The sequence below is a fragment of the Stenella coeruleoalba genome, assembly GCF_951394435.1.
Source record: "Stenella coeruleoalba genome assembly, chromosome: 19".
In the NCBI taxonomy this organism is placed as follows: domain Eukaryota; kingdom Metazoa; phylum Chordata; class Mammalia; order Artiodactyla; family Delphinidae; genus Stenella; species Stenella coeruleoalba.
The window spans coordinates 59337491-59362988 of NC_137165.1; the positions used below are offsets into that span (position 1 = coordinate 59337491).

At 44.0% G+C, this 25498-nt stretch overlaps 1 protein-coding gene across 1 annotated transcript in view; it reads right to left on the reverse strand.

Annotated features, from left to right (window-relative positions):
* Positions 1–100: 100 nt before the first annotated feature.
* Positions 101–25498, reverse strand: part of GNA13 (G protein subunit alpha 13) — a 39625-nt gene continuing 14227 nt past the window's right edge. Inside the window, exons 3-4 of the mRNA XM_079903846.1 lie at positions 8342–8392; positions 101–4213 (exon numbers count right to left, since the gene is read on the reverse strand). Coding sequence (XP_079759972.1) covers positions 3641–4213; positions 8342–8392 — 624 coding nt within the window. The 3' untranslated portion in view covers positions 101–3640. The remainder of the gene's footprint in view (positions 4214–8341; positions 8393–25498) is intronic.

Genomic DNA, 25498 nt, shown 5'->3' on the forward strand with positions numbered 1-25498 from the left:
GGGAAAGAGAGATAAAGTCAGATTTCCAACTGAAAAAAGACATGCAAAATTTATTCTCGATCCCTCAATTAAAACTAAAAGAAATGAAAAGGTAACAGAGTGACTGTCTCTAGATTTATTAGGGAGTTTATTACAAATGTTTGACTGAGCTTTACAGGCACGATTTCATGGATTCAAACAAGAAATTAAGAGTTAACACTGGTATTTAGCCTTCTCATTACATATACAGAAATAACATTGCTACAAATTGCAATGAAGAGAATCTTGTTTCAAATGGCTTGGTTTGGGGTTTTGTCTAAATGTATCATTATATAATGAAAGCACCAATTTGAGGGTTTCTCAAATAGTGATTTGAGTTTCAGAACATAACAGAACATAACTTGGTAACTTTATTCTTCACATAAATAAGGCATAACACCGGATATGTGTACTAATGCTGAAAATACATTTTACCAAAAGCATAAATACAAGTATTGGGGTATACATTGGAAGTTCAGATTTACTCATTCCCGCTTACAAACAATTCTGGGGCATATGATTTTTGTGAGTCTGAACCAACACTTCTAATCACTTCTGGTATTAAGGGAATCTTCCTTTCTTCTACTTTATACTGACCACTGCCAACAAATGAACAAGGACCTCGCTCGACAAACTCCCTTGGGAGTTTAACCAGAGGACCTTCACCATGTAAAATACACGCCAGTGCAGCTTCAAACCAAACCAAACAGCCAAACCATGTTCACTCCACGATGCCTTCTTTGGTCGCTGCTGTGATCTAGCTGTCAAATGCCCTTTCCAGACAATACAATTGAGAAGAAGATTTCAATGCAATATATTTGGCAGCAAGCAATGATACGGGTTATTAAAAATATCTGACAGAGGCATTACATTATTTGGATCTTCAGGAAAACGTCTGACAATACCTCTTCCCTATAAGATAATCAAGGCAAAACTCTGTGCTGTTCTTTGATTTATAAGGCAACTCTGTATACTATAAATTTCTTCAAGATCAGTGAAGACACTTGTGTGACATTTCTTAAGAATTAATAAGCAAGAAGACACTCAGACTTAAGAGGAGAATGTAATAGAGAATTGGGCACATTTTATTCCAAATCATAACCATGAAGACTTAGAAAATCAAACACACTGAACAGCTTTAAATCCAACTTACATTTTTAGAGACTGGGGGGACACTGGCATAGGGCAAAACTATGAGCTCCCTTTCAGCTTTGTCACTGAATCTCATCTCCCTCTTCACACAGTGGTGTTTCAAAAGGGTCTGGTTTTCATGCTGTAGGTATAGGACTCCTTCAAACGGTTTAAAAGTACAGTATATAAAACATGCGGACTAAAGCCTTCAGATTGGAACTTAAAGTTCCACTGAGTGTCTAAACCAGCCTGCCATTAAATGTAAGTAATTTACTGCCTCAAAATATAGGCTAGGTTTTATTTTAAAAGAAAGCTGACTTTGAGACTTCACACACGTCAGGAAAGGAAATCTCAAATGCCCAAAGTAATATCCTATCTATTTGGTGTTTTAACATTTCTCTGTGGTAGTCAAAATGGTGCTTGTCAGGCAGTATTTATGGTTCATGTATTTCAGATCTGAAATATAACTTAACTGAGAGTAACCTTCCTCTTTATACATACACTGGAGTGAAATGATGCTTTGGCCATTCGATAGGACCATTTGCTAAATTTACACACAGACCTTCCACCCAAAGTCTCCACGTTACTGTGCATATACTCAGATACTCCTCGGCCCTGAAATGGTTCTAACTCTGTGGATTAAACAATGCACTCTTTTTGGTAAGCAGCACTATAGATACAGAACTATTCTGATGTGCGTGAACTCTGCTGCACTATGGACGCCTGCATCAGGATGTAGGGCTACATGTCAATAGCTCAGGTGTCAACCAAGACACGAAAACACTGGCAGTTATGGGGGTAATGATGGTGGAGTTTCAAATGCAAGAAAAGTCAGGTACATTGAGAACAATCCCTGGTCAGTTCACTGCAAAGCCCTATTCTTACTAGACAGCAAGACAGACCCAGAGCCACTGTCTTAGAAAGGCTGGGTGATCCAGAATGTTGACCAATCTTTCAAGGACTTTCTAGCCAATAAAATACCTGAGAACACAGTCAGCTATACAGTAAAGTGAAAGATATCACGGTCTTAATCACAATTTTCAGGAAAGGAAGAAAAGCCATCAGACTTTCCAAACTGTCACCAGTCTTGTACATCTGTTTCTCTAATCCAATTCTGACACTACGCATAACCTACAGGGCAGTATTTTTAGTACTGCAAACCAGCCACTCTGATGAGTTCACTATGAATGTATCTGTAATTGCAAAGCTACTTCATGGGTACGTTTTAATTTGGTAAGTGGTGGAGGAGGTCAAATGTAATCACCTTTCAGTATGAACTAAAAAAATTACTACTTATTCTTGAAAGTATCCTTGAAACCTTCAAAATGTACCTCAAGAAAGCTGGAATTTCGTAAACGATGATGTTGCGAACACACACACTCTTTCAGAGACACACCAAGAATGAGTGAGAATCTCCAATAGAAGTGAATAGCGTGGCAGGAAAAGACTGCCCTTGGCAAGCTCCAAAAAACAAAAAAAAGCCCAAAAATGCCACCGTCTGGAGTTGATGGGAACAGACAGGAGAGCGAAAGGACAATGTCTGTGATGGCGCAGCAGTGATCCCACCGTAAGGACCCACATCAGCTGAGACAGGATTTCAAAGTCTGAGAGTAAAACACATAATATTCTTGGGCAAGGGTGTATTTATTTAGGACGTCCTGTTATCAGGTTCTCGCACGTTTTTAGCTGCTGCTATGGCCAGAAGGTTTCCCGTATAGCACACTGATTACATGATATTTAAATATGAAAAGGGCAAATAACATTTCACTCATGACTTTTAATCAAAACACTACGGATGGCATGCGCCTGCCTTGTGCTCCCCTGGACCATTTGTGAGCGTTCATTACCATCAGACCAGAGATCCTCATGTAAACTTTAAACACACCAGAATATTGCCTTCAGAAACCACAGAAATTTAAAAAACAAAACAACTGCTGTGTATATAAGCAATCAGAAAACCGTGAAGGCTGAATCTGGGTGAAGCTACAGAACGCCATTCCTTAGATCACACATTTTCCAGTGGCCCTTTCAAAACAGGTCACCATAAAGCTGGGCACAAGTGTGGCTGCTACCTGCAGGGCGAACAAAAGGTATCTTACTCGTTCTAGAACTGAACATTCTCAACCTCAGGCCTACAAATATTAAGGACACCTTCTATACTTGGCACTACAGGAGAATTCAGTTTGAAAAGTGGAAGAATTTAAAGCCTGAGGGATGCCTTGTCTGAGGTCTGGCAGGAAATGACTCCACTCCAATGGAAGCCGGAGTGAAAGAGATCAAGGCCAAGCCTCAGCAGATATTGGCCCCGTGTTACTCAGCGGCTCTCAGCCACAACCAAAGGCCGCAGAAGAACGACTAAGATTTCCAAGAAGTTAAACACAGAATCAAGATTTTTCTAATTCCTGTTGTAAACTTCTATTTTAAAGAAACAAAACAAACCGAAAACAATCAAAAAGACAAAAAGGTACGAAGACAGCGAGTCTTCTGTACGTCACTGGAGCATGAGCTGCTTGAGGTTGTCGTGAAGGATGGTGTCCTTCACGTCACGGAAGACGAGGCGGATGTTCTCCGTGTTGATGGCTGTGGTGAAGTGGTGGTACAGGGGCTTCTGCTGCTGGTCCCGCCGCTTGTTCCGGAAACACTCCACCAGGAATTTTTGGACGTCTCTTAAGCAGTGGGGATCCCCTTCGAATTCTAAGAAATAGTCTTTGATGCTCACAATTTGCACTTTCTCCTCAAGCAAATCTGTCTTGTTCAAGAAGAGAATTATGGAGACGTTGCTGAAAACCCGGTTATTGACGATGGTTTCAAAAATGTTCAGAGACTCTGTCAGGCGATTGGTCAGACGATCTTCCATAAGCACCTGGTCAAACTCACTTGAGGAAACAAGGAAAAGTATTGATGTCACGCTGTCGAAGCATTCAAACCAACGTTTTCTTTCTGATCTCTGACCACCTACATCAACCATTTTGAAAGGGACATTTTTAATTTCAAAGTCGTACTCGTGAATGCCTTTGGTGGGCCTTCTGGCCAGCAGAATGTCTTGCTGTGACGGAATGTAATCCTGGAAAAGAAAAAGAATCGTTTCCTACTCAGTAATCCCGGAGTAATGAGAATATTTAATGTACTACTAACTGGGCTAGCGAACGGATACGGAAACAAAAGCATCTTTTAAATGACAATCCCCTGGTAACATTAAAGCATCAATGCTATTCTGATTCTCATCATAAAACAGCAAGATACGCTGCAATGTTAGCGTCCGCACTGGTTCGAAATTCGCCGCAAATGAAGGCGCCTATGATTTTTTCAGCCTGCCGGACGACCCGAGTGTCCGTCCACGCGTGACGCCCACCGTGCCAGCAGCCGCCTGCCGCTGCGTGTCCACGGCCACGGTCACGGCTCCTCGCCCCTCCGTCAACAGCGGCGGGGCCCCAAGTCAAGGTTCTCTGCCCCCTGCGGCCCCTGCTCTGCGCCCCTGCCCGCAGCACCGGCAGCTCTCCCCGGGTCGCCTATGTTCTCACTGCTGCAACGCGGCCCCTGCTCTGCGCCCCTGCCTGCAGCACCGGCAGCTCTCCCCGGGTCGCCTATGTTCTCGCTGCTGCAACGCGGCCTCTGCTCTGCGCCCTTGACCGAGCTCACTCTGCGGGGCTTCCCAGCTGTTGGCGGGGGGCCGTCTCCGTGGCAGGGCCCCAGCTTTTCTCCTCTGCCGGCACCCGTGCCCGGACACAGCGGTGCCTCGGAGGGAGGGTCTACACCAAGACCCTGGACAGATGGATGGACGTATGGACGGAAGCTGCTGGCCTCCCGAGCCCCTGGGTGACCTGCGACAAGTCATCACTTAACCTCTCTGCGTCTCAGTTTTCTCACCTGTGAAAAACACAGACAACAGCACCCACGGGGTGCTGTGAGGACTAAACACGGCAAGTGGGTGAAGCGCTTAGGAACCGGGTTCGGCACACAGCCCGTGTGTTACTGTCTAGCGGTTCCCACTGTCACCACTGCTGCCAAGAGAGGGAAACCAAGGCAGCAACGGCCCCCCTACCTGTGCGCACCTGACAGCCCTCCACGGATGCAGCCTCTTCAGTCCCAACACTCACCGTCTTCGTCCCCAGCCCCGTCCACCAGGACGCTCTCCTGCCCACGTCCTGCCCCGCCCGCACCCCAAGCCTGCCCCTCACGGTGGACCTTCTCCATCACCTCCTACTTTATATCAAATCCCGCTGCTCCTTCTCTGAACCTTCCTCACCTTTTCTTTCCCCCCTTTATTTTCACTGCCCCCGTTTTTTAACATCTCAGCCTGGATTACCATCTTGCCCCTTGGTCCTCCGCACCTCCTGGGTCCACCTCTAAGCCCCCAGAGACCACCCCTCCTGCACCATGCCCTCAGAGCTGGCGGTGAGGCCCCTCCCTGCAGCAGACCAGACCTCGCTGACCCGGCTTCCATGACCCTCCTTATTCCTTGTTTTCCGGAACCGGCAGACTCTGCCCCACCTCGTCAGGCTCCCCAGAGCCCAGCGTGGAGAGCTGCACGAGCCTCACATCCTGAGACCGCCGCATGTCGTCAGCATGATGCGTGACTGTGCAGCGAACGGCGCATCCAGACCCTGGTGACCGCCTTCCTGAAACCTGTTCTTGCACGTTAGAGCCAAGCACTTCTGTCAGACAGATGTGCCTCCTGACCCCAGGCATGGCCCGCTGTGCGCGTCCCCTCGTCCCCCCAGCCGCCCAGGCTCACGTCCTCTCAAGGGCTAGCCCCAGCTTCTCCATCCATGCGCTAACACCATCTTCACCATCAGTCTCATTTAATCGTCCTCTGCTTGTTTTATGTATGTTAGTTTTGTCTCTGACTAGAATGAGTTCCTTAAACATGGAGGTCAAAGAACCAAACAGCTAATGACGAGCAGATATTACAACTGCAAGGCACCAACCTGAACACCTCACTGGGCGCCACGGATTGAACTGCGTTCCGGCACCGTCCCCGCACACCCCGCCTGCGTTCATGTGCTGAAGCCCTAACCCTCAGTGTGACTGTCTCTGGGGACAGGGCTTTTAGGAGGCGACCACGGTTAAATGAAGTCATATGGGTGGTGTCCTAATCAGGTAAGTGTTGGTGGCCTTAAAAAGAAGAGGCCGTACACTTCTTGCACGTGTGTGCGCTGACCAAAGGGCACGTCAAGGCACAGCGACAAGGCCACAGCCTACAAGTCAGGAAGAGTCCTCACGAGAAACCGACCATGCTAGCAACTTGACCTTGGACTTCTAGCTTCAAAAACTACAAGAAATAAAGGTCTGTTATTTAAGCCACCCAGCATGTGGTATTTCGTTATGGCAGCCTGAGCAGACTTTTGAGACATGGGGTTTATTTCACGTAATCGCCCCCGAGCCCGACGGGGATGGTTCTCTCACTATGCCTATGATGTGGATGAAGAAACTAACGTCTAGAGATGCCTAAGGTCACACAGCCAGTCTGCGATGGAACTGGGATTGGAACTCTGGTGGTCTGGCTGCAGAGCCCTGTCCTTGACCCCTGTGGTTCCATCTCCCAGAGGGCCATGGGGCTTGGCACACAGCGGGGATTCAACGGTCCTAGAACTTCAGTCAGAGATGGCGAAGCAAACGCAATCCCGTGACCTGTCTGATGTGCACAGAGTGGGCGGCCAGTCTGCAGCACACCCACATTGATTCTCCTCGCCTTTACAACTACCTACTGATCACAAAAACACTTCTTTGTTTTTATTCCAGATGTGGCCTCAGAACTGTTCTCAGCGTAAGCCTGTAAGCAGGCAGTACAAGCTGACGGGGGCTGGCTCTGAGTCACTCGCGCCGACGCTATTTGCTGAGCGCCTACGAGGCACCAGGCGCTGTCACCGGGCAGCAAGGACTCAGTCCTTCACAACCAAGACCCGAGGTCCTTGCCCTCGGGGAAAGAGGTGGGGGAAAGACCAGCAAAACCTGTAAGTGAAGAGACCAACTGTAACAAGAACAATCGAGCCTGAGAAGAGCCAGTGCTGACGCTGAAGACAGCGGAGGGGACCCACCTCGAATGGCTGCTCAAGGAAGGCCTGTCCGAAAAGGCAGACTGAGAAGAACGGGGCGAATGCGCACTACTGGGATCAGAAAACGTGAAATAACTCTTAGAGGATTAGTTTACCTACTAAAGCTTCTCTCCATTGGGCTTATACGGAACTTTTTTTTAAGGCTTATTGCAATCTGACCACACGGAAAAGTGACAATGAAACAAGTCTTAATACAAAGTCTCACTGATGTGGATTGAGTGAACAGAAACAGACAAATACAGAGACCCTAACTTCTAGAGCACCTGTGTCTACGAAACAGGTGGGAGAAACACATACTGACTGAACGGCAGACAAGTGCAATTTAGCAAAATATAAAAAAATAAGGGAAAATGCAAAACTTAGCGTTCTAGACACACATATGGTACTTTCCTACTTGCAATAGGTTTCATTTTGTGCTTTCCTTCTGTTTTATTTTTAAACATCTCAAAGAACCCATAAAACCACATTAAACTTTACAACAGAAATCTGGTTTAAGAGGCGGCATACGACGCTATCCTCAATTGAATGGGTCACCACTGACGCTAGGGCAATGGTTTTCGAGCATTTTCTAAGCAGCACAAAGCTTCCTTCCAGTGAAATCTCTGCACAAGTCCAACACAGAGAGCGGCCAGCACCAGCCCTCGCCAGTCGGCCACGGCCTCAAGGACGCACTACAGGACAGTCTGATGGTCCAGCTCCTTTGCAAGGGCGACTCCTCCCACATCACGGCCTTGAGAATCCAGCCTCCTACGCTCCACCCCAACACACGGGGGGTCCTGGACTGGAAAATAACGTTTGCTGAAAAGTTCTGAAATCAATCAGCCCACCGCGTTCTTTCGGTTTCCACTTACAGAAAGGCAAAAGACACTGACGTAGGCTAGTTAATGTGCCACCTCATTCTCAAGCATAAACTTCTTTCCATAAAGAGTTTTACTTTCACAAAATAGTGGACAGGGCATTCCTCAAGGAACTGGCAGAGGTCAGGACAGGAGAGGGAGAAAACATGAAGCAGGAACAGTCGGCATACTGCCACTAGGAAAAAGGATACCGCTTAATACATCATTTTTCTAAGTTTCCTTATCCTAACTACTGCCTTCAAATGGCAATAAACAGAAACATTCAGTCTGAAAACTTACTGGTTCTCCAAGTTTATCCAAGTTATCCAGGAAATATTTTACAGATTCACCCTGAAAACAAGAAGAAAATAAAGTTATTAGGGCTTAGGGATGGAAGACTTTGCTACAGCAGTTTATATTAAACTGTCTGGTTGTACACTTAATCCAAATCCAAACATACTTTGTTTAGTCACCAATTTCAGACTGAGCAGCTAACCCCCCTGAAGACACATAAAGTGTCTGCCTCTGTCAAAGTGCTGCAGCCTGGCGAGGCTCACAGAGTCCTTACAGAAGCCATTCCCCAAGCACTCATCCATTCGGACAGGATCGCATGTACGTGTTCCGATATATCTGTGTATCCAAAGGGAAGATGTAATTAAAAGGTGAAAACTGCTTTTGCGATACACATACAACTACAAGTCAGGTGGGATTATTGCTGTCTACATTCTTCAATCACGTTTATATCAAAAGCGAAGCAGGGATGAGGTGAGAACACCTAACAGGCAAGCGCCTAGACGGACACGCCTTTGTGCTCCTGAACCCTGAATAATGCTGCAGGCTTCACCTCTCTTCCCTACCTGAGTGATCAGTCTACTCTCTCTGAGCCCAGACTTCTATCAGACCTCAGGCAATTTCCAACATCTAAAGTGCATGAGAACACATTCCTAAGAGGAAACACTCGAACAAAGGACCGCGGGGCTGTGTCTTGGAGGCTCCCAGGGTCCTCCCTGTCCTGCTGGGTTTCTACCGGCGCAGCACCTGTCCTGCCCGAGCTCCAGAAGGCAGTGCTTCTTTCACACAGAAGAGAATTCCCTGAAGACCTTGTCTGACTGCAGGTTCTGAGGGGGCATCTGAGGGGACAGGGGCGGGCACGTAATTCCTGCAATTCAGGTGATTTCTGGGACCACAGTTTGAGTCACGAGGCCTTAAAGCGGCAGTTCTCAAGATTTGAGTCTCTGGATCCCTTCATACGTCTTAAAATTCTTCAGGATCCCGAAAAGACGTTGTTTAAGTGGGTTATGGTTACCAGTACTTACCACGTTAGAAAGTAAAACTGAGACACTCTAACAAATATTTATTAATTCATTTAAAAATATCAATAATAAACCCATTCACGTTAACATATTTTAGTGTAGCTTCATAAAAGCCAGGGAGACACTTCTGTTTCTGCATCTGAACTGCTACTACAGGTCGTTTCCGCTGTAGCATATGAAGATCTGGCCTCACAAAGAATGCTGATTGGAAAAGGGAGCATTTTGATAACCTTTGTAACTGTAGATATTTTTGTTTCTACACCAGAATTTGACAAACGGTAGTTTCTTGAAAGTGACGTCCCTGTGGAATGGAAAGCCTACGGATGAACTTTCTGCACTTTTGTTACAGACACTAAAATTCACTGGTCTATCTTGTACTTTGAATGGGTCTTTCACCCACCCACAATTTTGTAACACCAAGCGCTGATCACATGGAACATGGTGGGCAATTAAGTATACAGCTCTTCCAAATGTCGGCATGTTTCATGACATAATATTAAGAAAATCATATTCATTAACATCATAATGATCTCATAAGAAGCCTTAAGGCTTGGGAAGTTGACAACCTCACAGTGGTGGGCAGATACAAGTTTTCCTAAATTCTGATTTTCACTTGAAAGCTCAAATTTTATCAATGGCAACAAACACCGTTACTTTCCTTGAACTGGCAGGCTAAACTTCATTCATTTTCTAAAACAATGCCTGTCAAATGCCCAAGTCTGAGTAAGTTGATTGTTTCTTTCAAGTAGAAATGGTGTTCCACGAAAAATACAGTTAGCTCAGCTCCCGTCACCACCAGTCACAGAAGTATTTTCCCTGGAGACCGCAGTCCTGCTGCAGGAGCGTTTGCAGGGCGCCGCCCAAGCCGGCATGCGGCGCAGTACGGAGCTGCTGAGACTGACCCAGAACAGCTTTCACTGCTTCATCAAGGATCTCTTCAGTGAACCTGGCGTGTGTGTCTTGAACTGCAGATGTAGAGCGGTGATGAATACACCAACTAGTAGTGTGTTTGGGGCTGATACCCCATCTGCGCTCAGGCACTGGCTGGCAACTGCAGCCCTGCTGTTCTGTTCTATCGGTGCGAGTGTCAGCTTAATGAAGGGAAAGAACATCTTAAGTGACACCCTCAAGAGTGCTGAACATGAAGACTCCTTTTAAAGGGTTTCTGGGATCCCCAGTGGTCCACGGACCGCACTTGAGAACTGCTGCCTTAAAGCACATGGTGGCGAGCGCGTACACGGGCATGTGCTTGTGGTGGGCACGGGGGGAAGGGGGGGTGGGGAGGCCTGGCTGCGATCTCCTGGTGACTGCGAAGGAGCAGCGGCAGATGAGTCTGCCTTCTTCTGGACCTGGAACATTCGTACAGTGTTTATAGCACCTAAAGATGATTTTTAAGAGAAGGGAAAAGAAAAAGTTTCCAAAAAATTCATTCTGGGGTAATGAAGAGATTATTTGGTCAAGCCTGTACAGGTACTTTGCATTATTTCATCCATTTTAATGAAAAACATAATATTTTTGGTTTTATGATGGACAACATATATAGGCCAAAGGGAATTTGGGCTTAATCTTTAAATAACATCAATATTTACTTATTGAGTTGTCTGTACAACCCAAATGAGGCTATATATTTAAAGTACTTTAAAAAGTAAAATTCAAACGAATATTACCAATCCTGTTACACTGAAGTATACACGGTAGAGTCTCTTGGACAAATGTGATAAAAAGTAGTCACTCTGTTTCTGTATGAGTAAGACTTACAGAACTGTTACCCTTTCAGTAATGTGCATATTGAATACTTACATAATGTTAAATACCTTAAATGAAATTCAGAACATTTCAGAAAGGTGTTTTTTTGTTTTGGTTTTGGTTTTTTTTTGCGGTACGCGGGCCTCTCACTGCTGTGGCCTCTCCCATTGCGGAGCACAGGCTCCGGACGCACAGGCTCAGCGGCCATGGCTCACGGGCCCAGCTGCTCCGCAGCACGTAGGATCCTCCCGGACCGGGGCACGAACCCGTGTCCCCTGCATCGGCAGGCGGACTCCCAACCACTGCGCCACCAGGGAAGCCCCAAAAAGGTGTTTTTTGACTGGTGTTATATGTTGCATTAATTGACTTTCCTTGATTTTAGAATTAGTAAAATTCACTGTAGAAAACTTGAAAATTAGAAAAAGGAACAAAGAAGGAAAGAGGCAATAATCATTAATTCCATCGTTCAGAAACAACTACAGTTAACGCCTGAAGAGATTGCCTTCCAATCACCTTTTGTATATTTAACACTGCTGAAATAATATAGACAACTCTGCATCCTTATTTTTCACTTACGTAACTGTAAGCACATTTTAATGGTCAAAATAATTCCCAGTATTTATATGCTAAAAAGTTAACTAAAACCGCTAATCTAATGTTGGATATTTGAGTTATTTCCACCTTTTAAATAAGGTTTTAATATTTTAAAAATAAATAATGTTGTGTAAACAGCTTTATGCGCTCTTGAATTACATTCTTAGTGATCTCAGAAGAATTACTAAGGCAAAGAGATCCAACGTTTTTAATACGCCTACTACTCACTGACACACAGGTCCTATTGATTCTCTCCTACACAACAGCTACAACACTGAGTATATGAATAGTGAAACTATGAGGACGAAAAATAAGCCAAGATCACAGGAGAGTGTCTTACAGATGCTTCTGTAATAAGCTAGAATGCGGACTCGCAGCGGCCCCACACTGTGCGGGCTGCTGCTCATCACTTTGGGACCCCAGAGCAAAGGAGCTCTGTGTGAAAGAGAAAATAACACGTTCCACATCCAAACTGACAATGAAGGTTCAACTACACAAAAATTTACTTCAATTAATATTGCTGTTTAACTAATGGTCAAATAAACGAAGGTTAAAGTAACCCTAAGATGAACATATTATCGAAAGCAGCAAGCCTTTCCCCCTTTAGGAGCTAAACGCTTACACCGAACCCACCATTTCTGAGGGTGTTGGGAAACTGGTATACTCATGCTAGCGACCTTGCAAGTTCACACAAACTGTTTAGAGAGTACGAGCAGTATAAAGCTTTTCACGAAGTTTTGCATATTCTAAGGAATTTACTGAACATAACACGACGCAAGCAAAACGATATTTTCCTTGGCGCTGCCCACAACAGCAAGATCTGGACGGTTATTCCCCGCTTATCACGGGAATGAGTTAATAAATTTTGGCACACTAACGTAACAACATAGTGTAAGTCATCAGGTAACAATTATTTCGATACAATCGCTACATACGAAATATGTATGCCGTTAAGAGCGCAATTAAAGCAGGGGCTGACACAGCTAAGCTCCGCAACCCCTCACCCGACCCACACGCTGCTCGTATGCTCACCCCTACACCCACCTGGCAGCAAAACCTGACCTCAAGCGGCTGAGGCTCCTTCTATAGTCTTTATTTCTCCTACTTAGTGAAACTGTTCAAATGTTTTGCTGCAAAAGAAGTGTGGAGGGACTTCCCTGCTGGTCCAGTGGTAAAGAATCCGCCTTGCAATGAATGCAGGGGACGCGGGTTCGATCCCTAGTCGGGAACTAAGATCCCACATGCCGCGGGGCAACTAAGCCCGCGTGCCAGAACTACTGAGCTCGCGTGCCTCAACTAGAGCCTGTGTGCCGCAAACTACAGGGCCCACGCACCCTGGAACCCACGCGCCACAGATACAGAGCCCAGGCGCCATGGAGTCTGTGCAGCACAGCTAGAGAGAAGCCCGCGCACTGCAACGAAGAGCCCACGCACCGCAACGAAAGATCCCACATGCCGCAACTAAGACCCGACGCAGCCAAAAAATTATAATAGAAAGTAATAATAAGTAAATAAATAGAAAAACAAAAGAAGTGTGGAGATTACGTAATAAACAGTACATGCATTATATTATCTATCTGTAATCCAAAAAATTCTTAATGCCATTAATAAATGTGGACTCGGATTTATGATAAGAATAGTTCTGCATTACATATGCTTTGATTTTCGCTATTTAAAATATGGACAAGGTAACTTTGCACTTCTGTGAGTGACTATATTCTCTTTTCAAAAAAGGAAAAAAGGAAAAATCATCCCTATTTGTTCTTCTCTTGGTATTACAATACAAATATAAAAAAGTATTTAGAAAGTTCTTTTCACTGAAGCTTCCTGATTTAACTGCATTCCCTAAGAGGGAATCTTAGATCTTTGGGGTTCAAATTATTACATACCTTTGTTTATTAGGAATTCATCATCTCACCAAAATCAAATAATATAACACAAATATGCACGTGCTCCTGTTATTAAGTTTCAGCTTCTACTGAAGAAAGTTTCATCAGTGTATTTACAAAGTCCTTTGTGCACTTGAGACTGTATAAAATCTAAATAAAAACATTTTAATACATTTCACACATTTAAATGCGTGGATTATCCCTAATACTTTAAGTCCTAAATAAAGTCCCCTTTGCCTTCTCCCCCATCACCCGGCCAGGACTCAAGGATTATAAATGCTTTAAAATATTATTCCTAAGAAAAACACATTTTGGTTTAAAATAACTCCTCAAAAAAAAGCTATTTACATCATAGGTGATACTACTAATCCTTGCATTAGTGAGAAAACTGGAAGTGGGAGACATAAGAATAATCTTAATCATCTTTTAATGCACGTGGTGGTAACTCTTACTGTTAAGAGATGAAGTTTAGCCAAATGAACCTATTCTGAAACAAAACAGTTTTAAACACACGCATGCAAACGCACACGTGCATATGCGAACACACACATGCTATAAAAGGATGAATACTTTTCTGAATTAGGTAATTTAAGGGAAATTTCTTTTTTTTTTTTTTTTTTGCTGTACGCGGGCCTCTCACTGTCGTGGCCTCTCCCGTTGCGGAGCACAGGCTCCGGACGCACAGGCTCAGCAGCCATGGCTCACGGGCCCGGCCTCTCCGCGGCATGTGGGATTTTCCCGGACCGGGGCACAAACCCGTGTCCCCTGCATCGGCAGGCGGACTCTCAACCACTGCGCCACCAGGGAAGCCCTAAGGGAAATTTCTTACAGTAGCTTTAAAGACCTTTTACTGGGAAAAAAAAAAAAAGAGAGAGAGAGAGAGAGAGAGAAATCTTTCACAACCTCAAAAAACAAAAAACCCCCACCAAACTAAAAAATATAAAATGTGTGTTATTTGCAACTGAACCATGAAGGACATAGAAAGTGAATAACGGCATCTCTGTTCTCAGTAACCGAGAGCTTCTGCCCTGGTCTTTTGTCTGAGCGTTAGGCCCTCATGCAAATCGGATACCTCGCTCAGGGCCTGGCACCTGGCGGCCTGGCTCCCTCCTCCCCAAGTGTCCGGTGAACGAAGTGTGACTAACCAGGGGGTGATTCCCCTCAAATCCTTTTCCCTAACCGGTTCAGAGGTGATCGGAAGTCTTCTGGTTGTCTAATATTAACACTAAATCTAGTCCTTTCCCTAACACTGAGCCATCTGCAAGTCTCTAGACTTGTCTGGGCCTCAATTTAACCGTCAGTAAAACGAGGAAGTCGCGTGGTTCAATGCATAATCACCAGAGCTCTGTCTGCCCTAGGCAACAATTTCAGTTTGTACAATTGATTTAAATTTAAGTTCTTCTTTCCTTTATCTACGTGTCTGTTACCCTTAAAGTCACTTTTGTTGTGACTCATTATTCAGGTTGTGTTGCTTAGTCTCCTGGCTAACACAGAAGTAAACAATTTCATGTATCAGGCAAGAAAGACCACGGGTTTAAGACTCACTCTTTGTTGGTTATGACTTGAGAGCTATTGTAACTCTCCACAGTATGATTTATGTTACGGAAGGGAATTTTTAATAAAATTCCAAAGAAAAGCCATTTCGCACTTACGACTTTTTAAGTTTCAGATGTTTTAGGTCATCCCTTAGTTCTTTTTCTCTGTTTGAAATGCTGAGATAACTTTCTAGTTACCGAAGCAAGGCTGAAGCGTCCGCAGTGGCGCGGCACTCCTGAAGTTTCCGTACTTCCTTAACCTGTGGATGTTTGGGTTCTGCCTAAACAAGGGCAGAGCAGCCAGTGGGCCTGGGTTCTACTCGCAAGACAGGCTCTGCTACTGACAAAGCCAGGGAACCCTGGTGAAGTTAACTCAAGGACAAAATAAAATGACATGATATTAATTTGTGTCAGCTTTGCAGAGCTGAGCCTAAACTAGGAATGGCTTCAATGTCGTCCCCATTTACAAGAGTCATGTGTTAGAAAGACTGTCTTTGCTTGCAGAGACAAAACGGGTCAGGGACCCTGAGTTTGAAGGTAACAGAAGAGCTGAGAACACAAATTAGAAAATAACTTCTATTAAACAAATGTGTAATTATAGGGATACCTGGCAGTTTATTGGCCCAGTTATCAAACAAGTGACAGATTTATTCAGCACCCTCTTGTGCACGGCTAAAATATATACAGGACAGGATTTAGAATGTACTACTTTAAAAGGATGTGGAGGGGCTGCCCTGGTGGCGCAGTGGTTAAGAATCCGCCTGCCAGTGCAGGGGACACGGGTTCGAGCCCTGGACCGAGAAGATCCCACATGCCACGGAGCAACTAAGCCCGTGCGCCACAACTACTGAGCCTGTGCTCTAAAGCCTGCGAGCCACAACTACTGAGCCTGCGTGCCACAACTACTGAAGCCCTTGCGCCTAGAGCCTGTGCTCCGCAACAAGAGAAGCCACCGCAATGAGAAGCCTGCGCACCACAACGAAGGGTAGCCCGCGCTCGCCGCAACTAGAGAAAGCCCGTGCGCAGCAACAAAGACCCAAAGCAGCCAAAAATAAACAAATTAATTTAAAAAAAAAGGATGTGGAATTTCAGCTAGATAGCCAAAGAATACACAAGAAGAAATTATCTGCTTTTTAAGAAGAATATACTCATTTATTAGCAGCTTTATAGCAACAGGAAGGGGACAACTCTACTTAAACAATATAGGTACAATCTAGAGGAGATTTTAACTTCAAAGTCTTATTTAAATATCTAAGGTCTATAGAGATAAGGATCAACTTCAGATATTTTAAAAGCAAGGCATACATATTCTAGAAAGCAGTTTGGTAATCTGTAACAGGGGCTGTGGAAACGGCCCAGGCCCTAGAGCTGCGGGAGTAGCACAGGAGCGGAGCGGATGCCACTGCGGCAGAGGGGGAGCCACTGGGGCGCTCCCTTCTTGTGTTTCATATATTCTAGCCCAGGGTCCTCCAACCATGACCTGTAGGCCAGACCCAGCCCACTGTCTGTGTTTGTGTGGCCCATCTAAGGAGTTTGGGAAAAAAAAAAATTAAAAGACTACTTCATGATATCTGAAAATGATATGAAATTCAAATTTCAGTGTCCATAAATAACACCGCATCGGAGCACAGCCGTGCTCATCGGTTTATGTCCTTACTGTCTACAGCTGCTTCCTGGCCGCCGCCAGGAGAGCAGTCGTGACAGGCCACGCGTGGTGCTCTTCACTCTGCACCACGAACTGCACGGACGCAGTCATAACGTGAAAATGTTTCAAGTGTCATCAGTAGTGCAATACCACGACTTTTTGTTTTTTTATTATTACTAGTGCACGTCCAGCAAAACAAGCAGAAAAGAAGAGGACTTTCTGTGTCGCGCTTTCAAGGCACAATGGAATGTGGATCATTTTGATATCAAATGAGATGGCAAAGCCCCGTGTTTATTATGCAATGACCCTACAACTGCGCTAAAAGTACACACGGACACCAACACTACCAGACAAGCACTCTGCAAAATAATCCCAACTCCTACAGAAAAGCAATAGTCAGAAAAATTACAAAATTTTAAATGGAATAGCTCATCACAGAATTTCTTCACAAGAGGGAAAAAACGAAAATGAGACGGCAGCTGATAGCTGACAAGTTTCCAAGGAGTTCGCATTTGTTAGCCAAGCAAGGACTGCCACGGACTGCTCAGCGGTTGTGTACTCAAGGGATCAATGCCAAGGGTGAAGTGACTGAAGAATAAGCCTGTGTGAATAGGCTGTGTGGAAGAACTACAGATGAGGATATCGTCAAGGAAGCTGAGCAAACACTACATCAGCACAACCTGAATTGGGACGCGTACTACAACTGACGGTGGTAAAACTGTGTGGAGAAGAAAAAGGACACATTTACAAAGACTGTGAAGATGGTTACATCATGTACTCTTCACCAGCAGGGACTCTGTAGGAAATACATTAAATCTATATTGTTACTGAACCAGTATTGTTAACGACGAATTTAATTCACTCTCATGGACTTGACCATCACCAGTTCCGTGAATTTCTGTCAGAAACAGAAGCTGAATATGCTGATTTGCCCTATTACACCAGTTCCATGTCTTGGCAGAGGTAAGTTTTTACTGAGACTTTTTGAACTAATGGATGAAATCGAATTTTTTCTGAACAAGAACCACCTTCAACCACTAATGCAGAACACTGAATGGCTTTTCAAAATCAGCTTTAGGGAAGACTTGATTACATTTCATAATGAATTCAATCCAAAACTAAAAGGCAAAACAGTTTTTTGCAAACTTATACTGTGGTAAAATCATGTTGACAATTAGTGTTACTGGAATCATAAGCAATGTCCAACTGCTTTATACCCTTTCTTTGCTGTCAAGTTAAAACAGTAGGCCTCCATTCTCATGCAAATGTGCAGCAGATATACATTTCTAAAGTCAAACTACAGTTCCAGCAACATCTTTCAGACCGTAATACAAGTGTAAAAAGAAATCCATACTTCAAAACCCATTTAACTGTGCAACGACTGGAACTGGTAAACCTGCAATGTAAATGACATGCCCAGAGGCAAACACCAGGAACAAGCTAACAGAATTCTCTAAATGTCTTCCAAGCAAAGTCTATGCTCAATTAAAACCAGATGCTTGGGTTTCCCTGGTGGCACAGTGGCTAAGAATACACCTGCCAATGTAGGGGGCACGGGTTTGAGCCCTGGTCTGGGAAGATCCCATATGCCACGGAGCAACAAAGCCCCGTGCGCCACAACTACTGAGCCTGCGCTCTAGAGCCCTCGAGCCACAACTACTGGGCCCACGAGCCACAACTACTGAAGCCTGCACGCCTAGAGCCTATGCTCCGCAACAGGAGAAGCCACTGCAATGAGAAGCCCACGCACTGCAACGAAGAGTAGCCCCCGCTCGCCGCAACTAGAGAAAGCCTGCGCGCAGCAACGAAGACCCAACACAGCCAAAAATAAATAAATAAAAAAAAATGAAAATTAAAAACAAAACAAAAAAACTCCCCCAAATGCTCACTTGGCAGTACCCATCTGTGTGCAAAGACACTTCCAAGGGCGGAACGTGTAAAATCATTAAGGGATGAACATTTGCACCTGACTGTGATAACAGGGAACACCAAAACCCTGAACCCTACTTAAGCAAAATGTTATCCCCTTCCAAAAGAATCCAATTCTTCTCATTAGTAAACCTATACTACAAAAAACCGTAGGCAACTTTATTATGTTCTGAATTGCGTCAATAAAAACATCTGTGCAAACCTGAGCTCTCTCCTGTTACACTGATTTTGTCTCCTGGCATGTGACGTCTAAGGTATCACACCACCGGGCCCTTTACAGAAAGCCTCTGACTCCTGCGCTAGCCAAGCGCTTCTTAATCTTGGCAGTGCCTCAGAACCACCTAACGTGCTCCTTAGAGACAAAGACCCCCAGGCCCACCACAACTCCACCAAACCAAACTTTTCCGAAGGCCCACGAGACATGGTTCTGAGGGGCCGGCTCCAGCATCAGCTCAGATCTGCACAGACAGCAGATTTTATTCAAAACTGGATTTTATATTAATTTTACCTTTTGATACTGATTATATCAAATCACCTAGGGTTTTTATTAAAAGCTTTGTAAAAATGCCAAGAATATTAAGAATCCAGATCAGAAACTTATTTAGCTTCTTCATCTTATTACAAAAGTAGGTTTCAAGCAATATTTACTTGAGGTCAACTAGGTCTCACATGAAAAGCATCAGGCCTCCATTTGACATATTTGAATTGTGACATAAACAGCAGAATTAAGTCTAGAAATAGCTTTCTTTCTCTCTCTCTCTCTTTTTTTTTTTGTGGTACACGGGCCTCTCACCGTCGTGGCCTCTCCCGTTGCGGAGCAGAGGCTCCGGATGCGCAGGCTCAGCGGCCATGGCTCACAGGCCCAGCCACTCCGCGGCACGTGGGATCCTCCCGGACCGGGGCACGAACCCACGTCCCCTGCATCGGCAGGCCGACTCTCAACCACTGCGCCACCAGGGAAGCCCTCTTTCTCTTTTTTAAAAACTGATTTGGTGATTCAGACACACTTTATTTCCTGTGTTACTACAGTTCTAGCAGCCTTCCTCTCCATATTCCTAGAGCCCATTTTCAAATGTCCAACAGCCTTCAAAACTTAACTCCCAGAGATTTTTGTGGTTAAAAATTAATGCACCTGGTACTCTAGCTGTAACACCGTTAAGCAGCTAAAAAAAGCATAAATGAGAACAAGTATTAGAACTGCTACTTATATTTTAGCAATAGGACCCTAATGAACTTAAAACCTCAATTAAACTTATAAAATTATTTTGCTTCTGCAACAGACACTGAAACTTTGCATGACAGGTAAATAAAGCAATGCAAAGTGTTTAATAAGGAGCACTATCTTTTTACCTGGTAAGCAGGTGAAAATCACACTGTGGAATGAAAAAAGAGGTAACAGAATTCCATCAAATGCAAACTATAAGTAATGCAGTGGATTTCAGTTTGCTACTAAAATGAACTACTGTTGCTTAATCTTGTAAAATGTCTGGAATTTAATTGCAGGCTTATTAGGTATGTCTATAAATGGCAGAAAATCCACTGTGAAGAAATAAGTCAATTAGAAAGAAAGAAGTGAATTGAAAAGCATCCCGGGCTTCCCTGGTGGCACAGTGGTTAAGAATCCACCTGCCAATGCAGGGGACACGGGTTCGAGCCCTGGTCCGGGAAGATCCCATGTGCCGCAGAGCAACTAAGCCCGTGCACCACAACTACTGAGCCTGCGCTCTAGAGCCCGCTAGTCACAACTACAGAAGCCTACACACCTAGAGCCTGTGCTCTGCAACAAGAGAAGCCACCGCAATGAGAAACCTGCACAGCACAACGAAGAGTAGACCCCACTCGCCGCAACTAGAGAAAGCCCGTGCGCAGCAACGAAGACCCAACGCAGCCAAAAGAAAAAAAAGCATCCCATTTTTATGTGTGGAGGCCCTTTTAGTTATGAGATTAGCATCACCTAAAATAGTTTTTTAAGAGTAAACATATTTCTTGAGAGTACAAGAAATATTAAAATTCAAAGAAACTCTATATTACCAAGACAATTAAGCAGTGAGAAATTTTCTTTTGAAATCTAAGTACACATGTGATTCTGAAAATGATGGCATAACTCGAAGTTAATATCCAGTTTCTCTTTATATAGAGAAGCAACCACTAGCCAAGTACTACAAACAACAAACACTTCCTGAAGTACTAGTAAACTACAGAACAGAGGTCTGTGTTCTAAAATAGCTAAATGCAACGGTTTAAAGTGGTTCACACCCTTGCCATGCACTTTAAGTCCTTCCATTTGCAAGTTTGGAATATTCAAAGAGGAAAAGGAATCAAGACATAAAATTACAAATCTGTTTACTCTTTAAACTGGTTACAACTGTGAACTCAACTGCCGTATGGTGCTGCCCTGATTGCCGTAGCAAGGTTTCTGTATACCTATAACATGCCTTTAATTTTCATCTGTCTTATAATCCCAAAACTAAGCCAGGTAGAAATGTTCTCTGAATATTCATTAGGCAGGCTTCACTATGCATATATTTGGAGAACATCTATTCAGTAGGAAACTAATTAACTTGCCTTTAAAAGTGACCTAGAAGTACGGTTGTTTTTTTTTTTAAATCAATAATTCATATTTTGTATACACTTGTAATTTCAGCCCTGCAAATATCCTGGTGAAGCCACATCTAAATAAGGAGGCTTTAAATATTCTATGAATAGACTCTGTGTAATATAAGCCTTTCCATCTAGCATTTACTTATATAGAAGGTTTACAGCAAAAATTAAATGCCAAATAAGTAAGGTACAAAATGGAAATATTTGAGGTCAAAGCTGGCTAATGAATCCAGACTCCTCCTTTCAATAAGGACGTGGCTAGTAATAAAGACAGAAGGTAATACTTCTTACTGGATGGGTTCTGGGTCTTTTTTCCTCCTTAGTTTTTATTTCAAAATAAACTACAATGGAGCGGCTGGCGAGCCCACACACAGGGTAGGCATGAGACTCTCCTGGTGCTCAGGCCCTCGCCACGAACAGCCTCACTTCTGCGTTCATCTGCCTGCCCTTCCAACATTCTTGTTTTGCCTGGTCTTCACAAAGGACCCATTTTACTATTTCTTATCTTTGAGATGACCTACCTTTTTTTTTTTTTTTAATGACTTTCTCTATTCATTTTTCTCTGGACAAAAACATTGTAAGGTATTGAAGTAACACACAGCACATGTTTAATAAGGGGATACTGTCATCTTTATCACTGAAGCATAAAGTACTACCACTCATGCCTGTTCTTTGGTTCACAAGGAGAAAGACAGTATTTACTTATATTCAAAGAAATACAAGCTATTTTCTTTTGCTCTGTAGACAGGTCAAAATTAAGTAGGCTCCAACTGAATGCACTTCCAAATTTCTTGCTGGCATTTTCTATGTACATCAGTCAAAACTCCCAAAAGAGCCAAAATTAGTCAGTTACGTTAAAAACCATCCAAACATTTGAAAATATTTTTCAAATTAAATAGCTCTCCAAACTAAGATAGTTTATAATAGCCTAAACAGAATTTCAGAAAGAATACCTCTAAACAGTTAGTTTCAGATTTTTCTTGCATATAAGCTATAAAAACAAACTAGTGCACGATATTAGTAATAAGAAATTTTTGGAAAGAAGTTAACACTTTATTTTGTAAATTGCCGTTTTCTTGCCACTGCTCACAAATTAATAAATTCTTTTTTATATCAAGTTTTCTAATTAGACTTATCACCAAAATGATTTAAAGCTAATGATCTTAGTTTTCTAAGAGTACTCCTGTCGCCCCACCAAATTCCAGTTGACATATATCACAAAAGGCAAACGCAGTTTAATAATTCTACTACAGATGTCACAAAAAAGAAGGCCTTTATTTTATTAAAATGCTTCATCCTGAAGAGACAGAAAAAAGAGTTTGGCCATATGTCTAATAAGCATTTATAGGTGCTTATGTCTTACACTTATATGCTGTTCAACTTTGTTATCTTAACGTATCAATTATTTTCAAAACCCTATATAAGAATTACAGCCGCTTCTTTAAAATACAGGTTTCAGAGTGGCAGCCAGCATTTCTTTATAAAATCTTATTCCCTGAAAAATCAGACACACATTTTAAGTGTGAGGAAGGAGCTGAACACCGCAGAGGCGGGCTAGCTCTGACACGGTGTACGGTGCTGCTCACTACGGCAGCAACGTGGCATGATTTACCGAATTATTTATTCCAGGTTACTATTTACCACCCTACTATTCATAAATACGTATATATGAAAGAATTTTCCATATAAGTCAAAAACGCACATCCATTTCTAGAAGAATGCCTTACCAGTCCTCTGAGAAAAATCACCTCCTCCAAGAAATGCGAATGGCACATTAAATGAACAGGATAGAAAACTGTACAGAAACTACAGAAAAGTTTAACTCAACAGCCAACAGTGTATTCAAATACTGGAGGAAAATACACCCAACTGTCAACACAGATGTCTCGGGGTGGAGGGATGGTGGCCAACTAGATGATCTTCTACAATGGGCATACACACGTTTTAAAATCTAAATTTAAAAAAAAAAAGCTAATTTAGATTCTGGAGCCCATTTCAAATCAAAAAACAAAAACAGCTTCCCTGTTTTTCAGTTTTCACATAATGATAACACTAAAAAGCTTAGAGTTTTGAACCCTTAAAAATTCCTCAAAGTTAAAATACTTTTTTGAAAAGGGTCAATCATACACAATCCCAACAGCATATAAAGAAATGTCTCGAATTCTAAAAGAAATGACCTCAGTTGTTAAAAAAAAAAAAAGAATGTGCAGTTTTCCAACATAAGACATAACTTCCCAAATATAGTTTCAATTCCCCTGCTGTCTAAATAGAGGGGCTCATACAAGCACTTTTTAACACCCAGAAGTCCTTGTGAACGGACACCAGATGGAAAGCTCTGCTCTGGGCCGATGTGCTGCAATGCATCTTGAAATCCCCACAACTCAAACATTACGCAATAATCCACGTTAATTAACAAAGTAATTCTATGCCTAAGATCACAGCAGGTGACAGGAAAACCCAGACTTCGATGGATTTCACATTCAAGCCATCACCCCGATCTCGGCGGCAGAGAAGCTCCGCACGCCACCCCTCACCTCCGATCAATCAGGTCAGGCAGCAAAGACACATGCAGCCTGGAATGTTTTACATGTTGATGAATGTGGGTAACGGCTCGTAGCGTGTGCTGGAGTATCAATTCCTGTTTCTAAGTCACTACGGGGCTAATGTGTTATTAAGGGACACGGGGAAGCACAGCAGTAATTATGACTGTCACACCCAAACTAGCTACGACCTTAACCCTGATGGACCTGGGTTTTATGTACAAAGCGAAGCGAACTGGCCTACCTGCCCTCCTAGGCCTCTTCTCAGTCAGTGAACACTTGCTGATTCTGCAAACTCTCGGAAGAGAGGGTACCAATGCAGCACTCTACACCCGTTTACTGTACCATTTGCAGCCACCGCTGGGTGACTTGTGCGCTCCTCACTGGATCGAGAGCCTCCGTGAAGGCAGGCCAGCCAGGCAGCTCCTGAGTCCCAGGGCCTGCTCATCCCAGAACATGGTGTGGGCAGATACTCAGCACACGCCTGCTGAAGGAGGGAAGGAGCATCGCTTTTAAGTTACCGCCCTCACTGCATAAGCAATGGTCTCAAGTGAACATTATTTGTGTTTGCCTGGCCCAACAGATTAACACTATCATTAACTGATATTAACTCTTCTTCTGAGAGTGAGATTCAAAGAAATTGGTTAATATAAATACAATACACTCTTAGACTTTAAAAAGGCTTGAAAAAACCCAACCTAGTACGTCAGGTGGGCTGAACGCGCTGCAAAAGGGCAATGAGAAGAGTCAGCTGGACTTCAAGAGAACTTCTCCACTTCCTCGCATCACCTGCCAGCCAGCAGTAACCTTCCTGCTGTCCGGCATCAATGGACACGTCCGTCTTCACCTCACGAGACCTCTCAGGGGCACGTGGCGCTCCTGACCATTTATTCTTCTTTAAAACCCTCTCCCGGCCCCCATGGCGTTACACGTTCCTGAACGTCTTCTACCTTTCTGGCCATCTCCGCTAGCATCTCCTCCTCTGAATAGTCTCAAACAGTCTGAAGGTTCCTTAAGACTCTTTCCTGAGCCCTAACTGATTTTACGCCCTTTCCCTGAGTAACTGTACGCGTTCTAAAGACTTTAAATATCATCTGAACACAAACAACTCTGAAATTTCTCCCTCTAGCACGAAGCTCTGTTCTAGATTCCAGACATATATACCCAACTGTCTACCTGATTCCTCCTGTATGTCTCAGAAAGCTCAAAACCCAATAAACCCAAACTAAAGCCGTACTCTTCCCCCTCAAATTTCCTTCTCACAGGGTCTTTTCATTTCAGCAAAAAGCATCACTGCCCACCTGGTTGTCAAACCAGAAATCCAAGCCCCTCTTTACTCATGCTTTTCTCCCTCCCCTCAGTCAATCCATCGGCAGTCCCATGACTCCCCTACCAAGTGTCCCTGATGCATCCCATGGCGACCCCCTGACAAGGAGGGCTCCTTCTGCAGAAGCCTCCCAGCTCTGGGGCTGCTCGGGCCCCCAGGACAGCCCAAAGGCTCTCCTCCCTCTCCTCGGATTCCCGCACTCAGGCGAGCCCTGGCCCGCGGCAGGCCCTGCACACGTGATGCTCCTTCTGCCTGTCCAACTCTCCCCTCTCCTGGCCTGGCCGACCCTTTCCCACCCCTGGGGTCTCAACTTCAGTGTCACCTCCTCTGACTGCCCT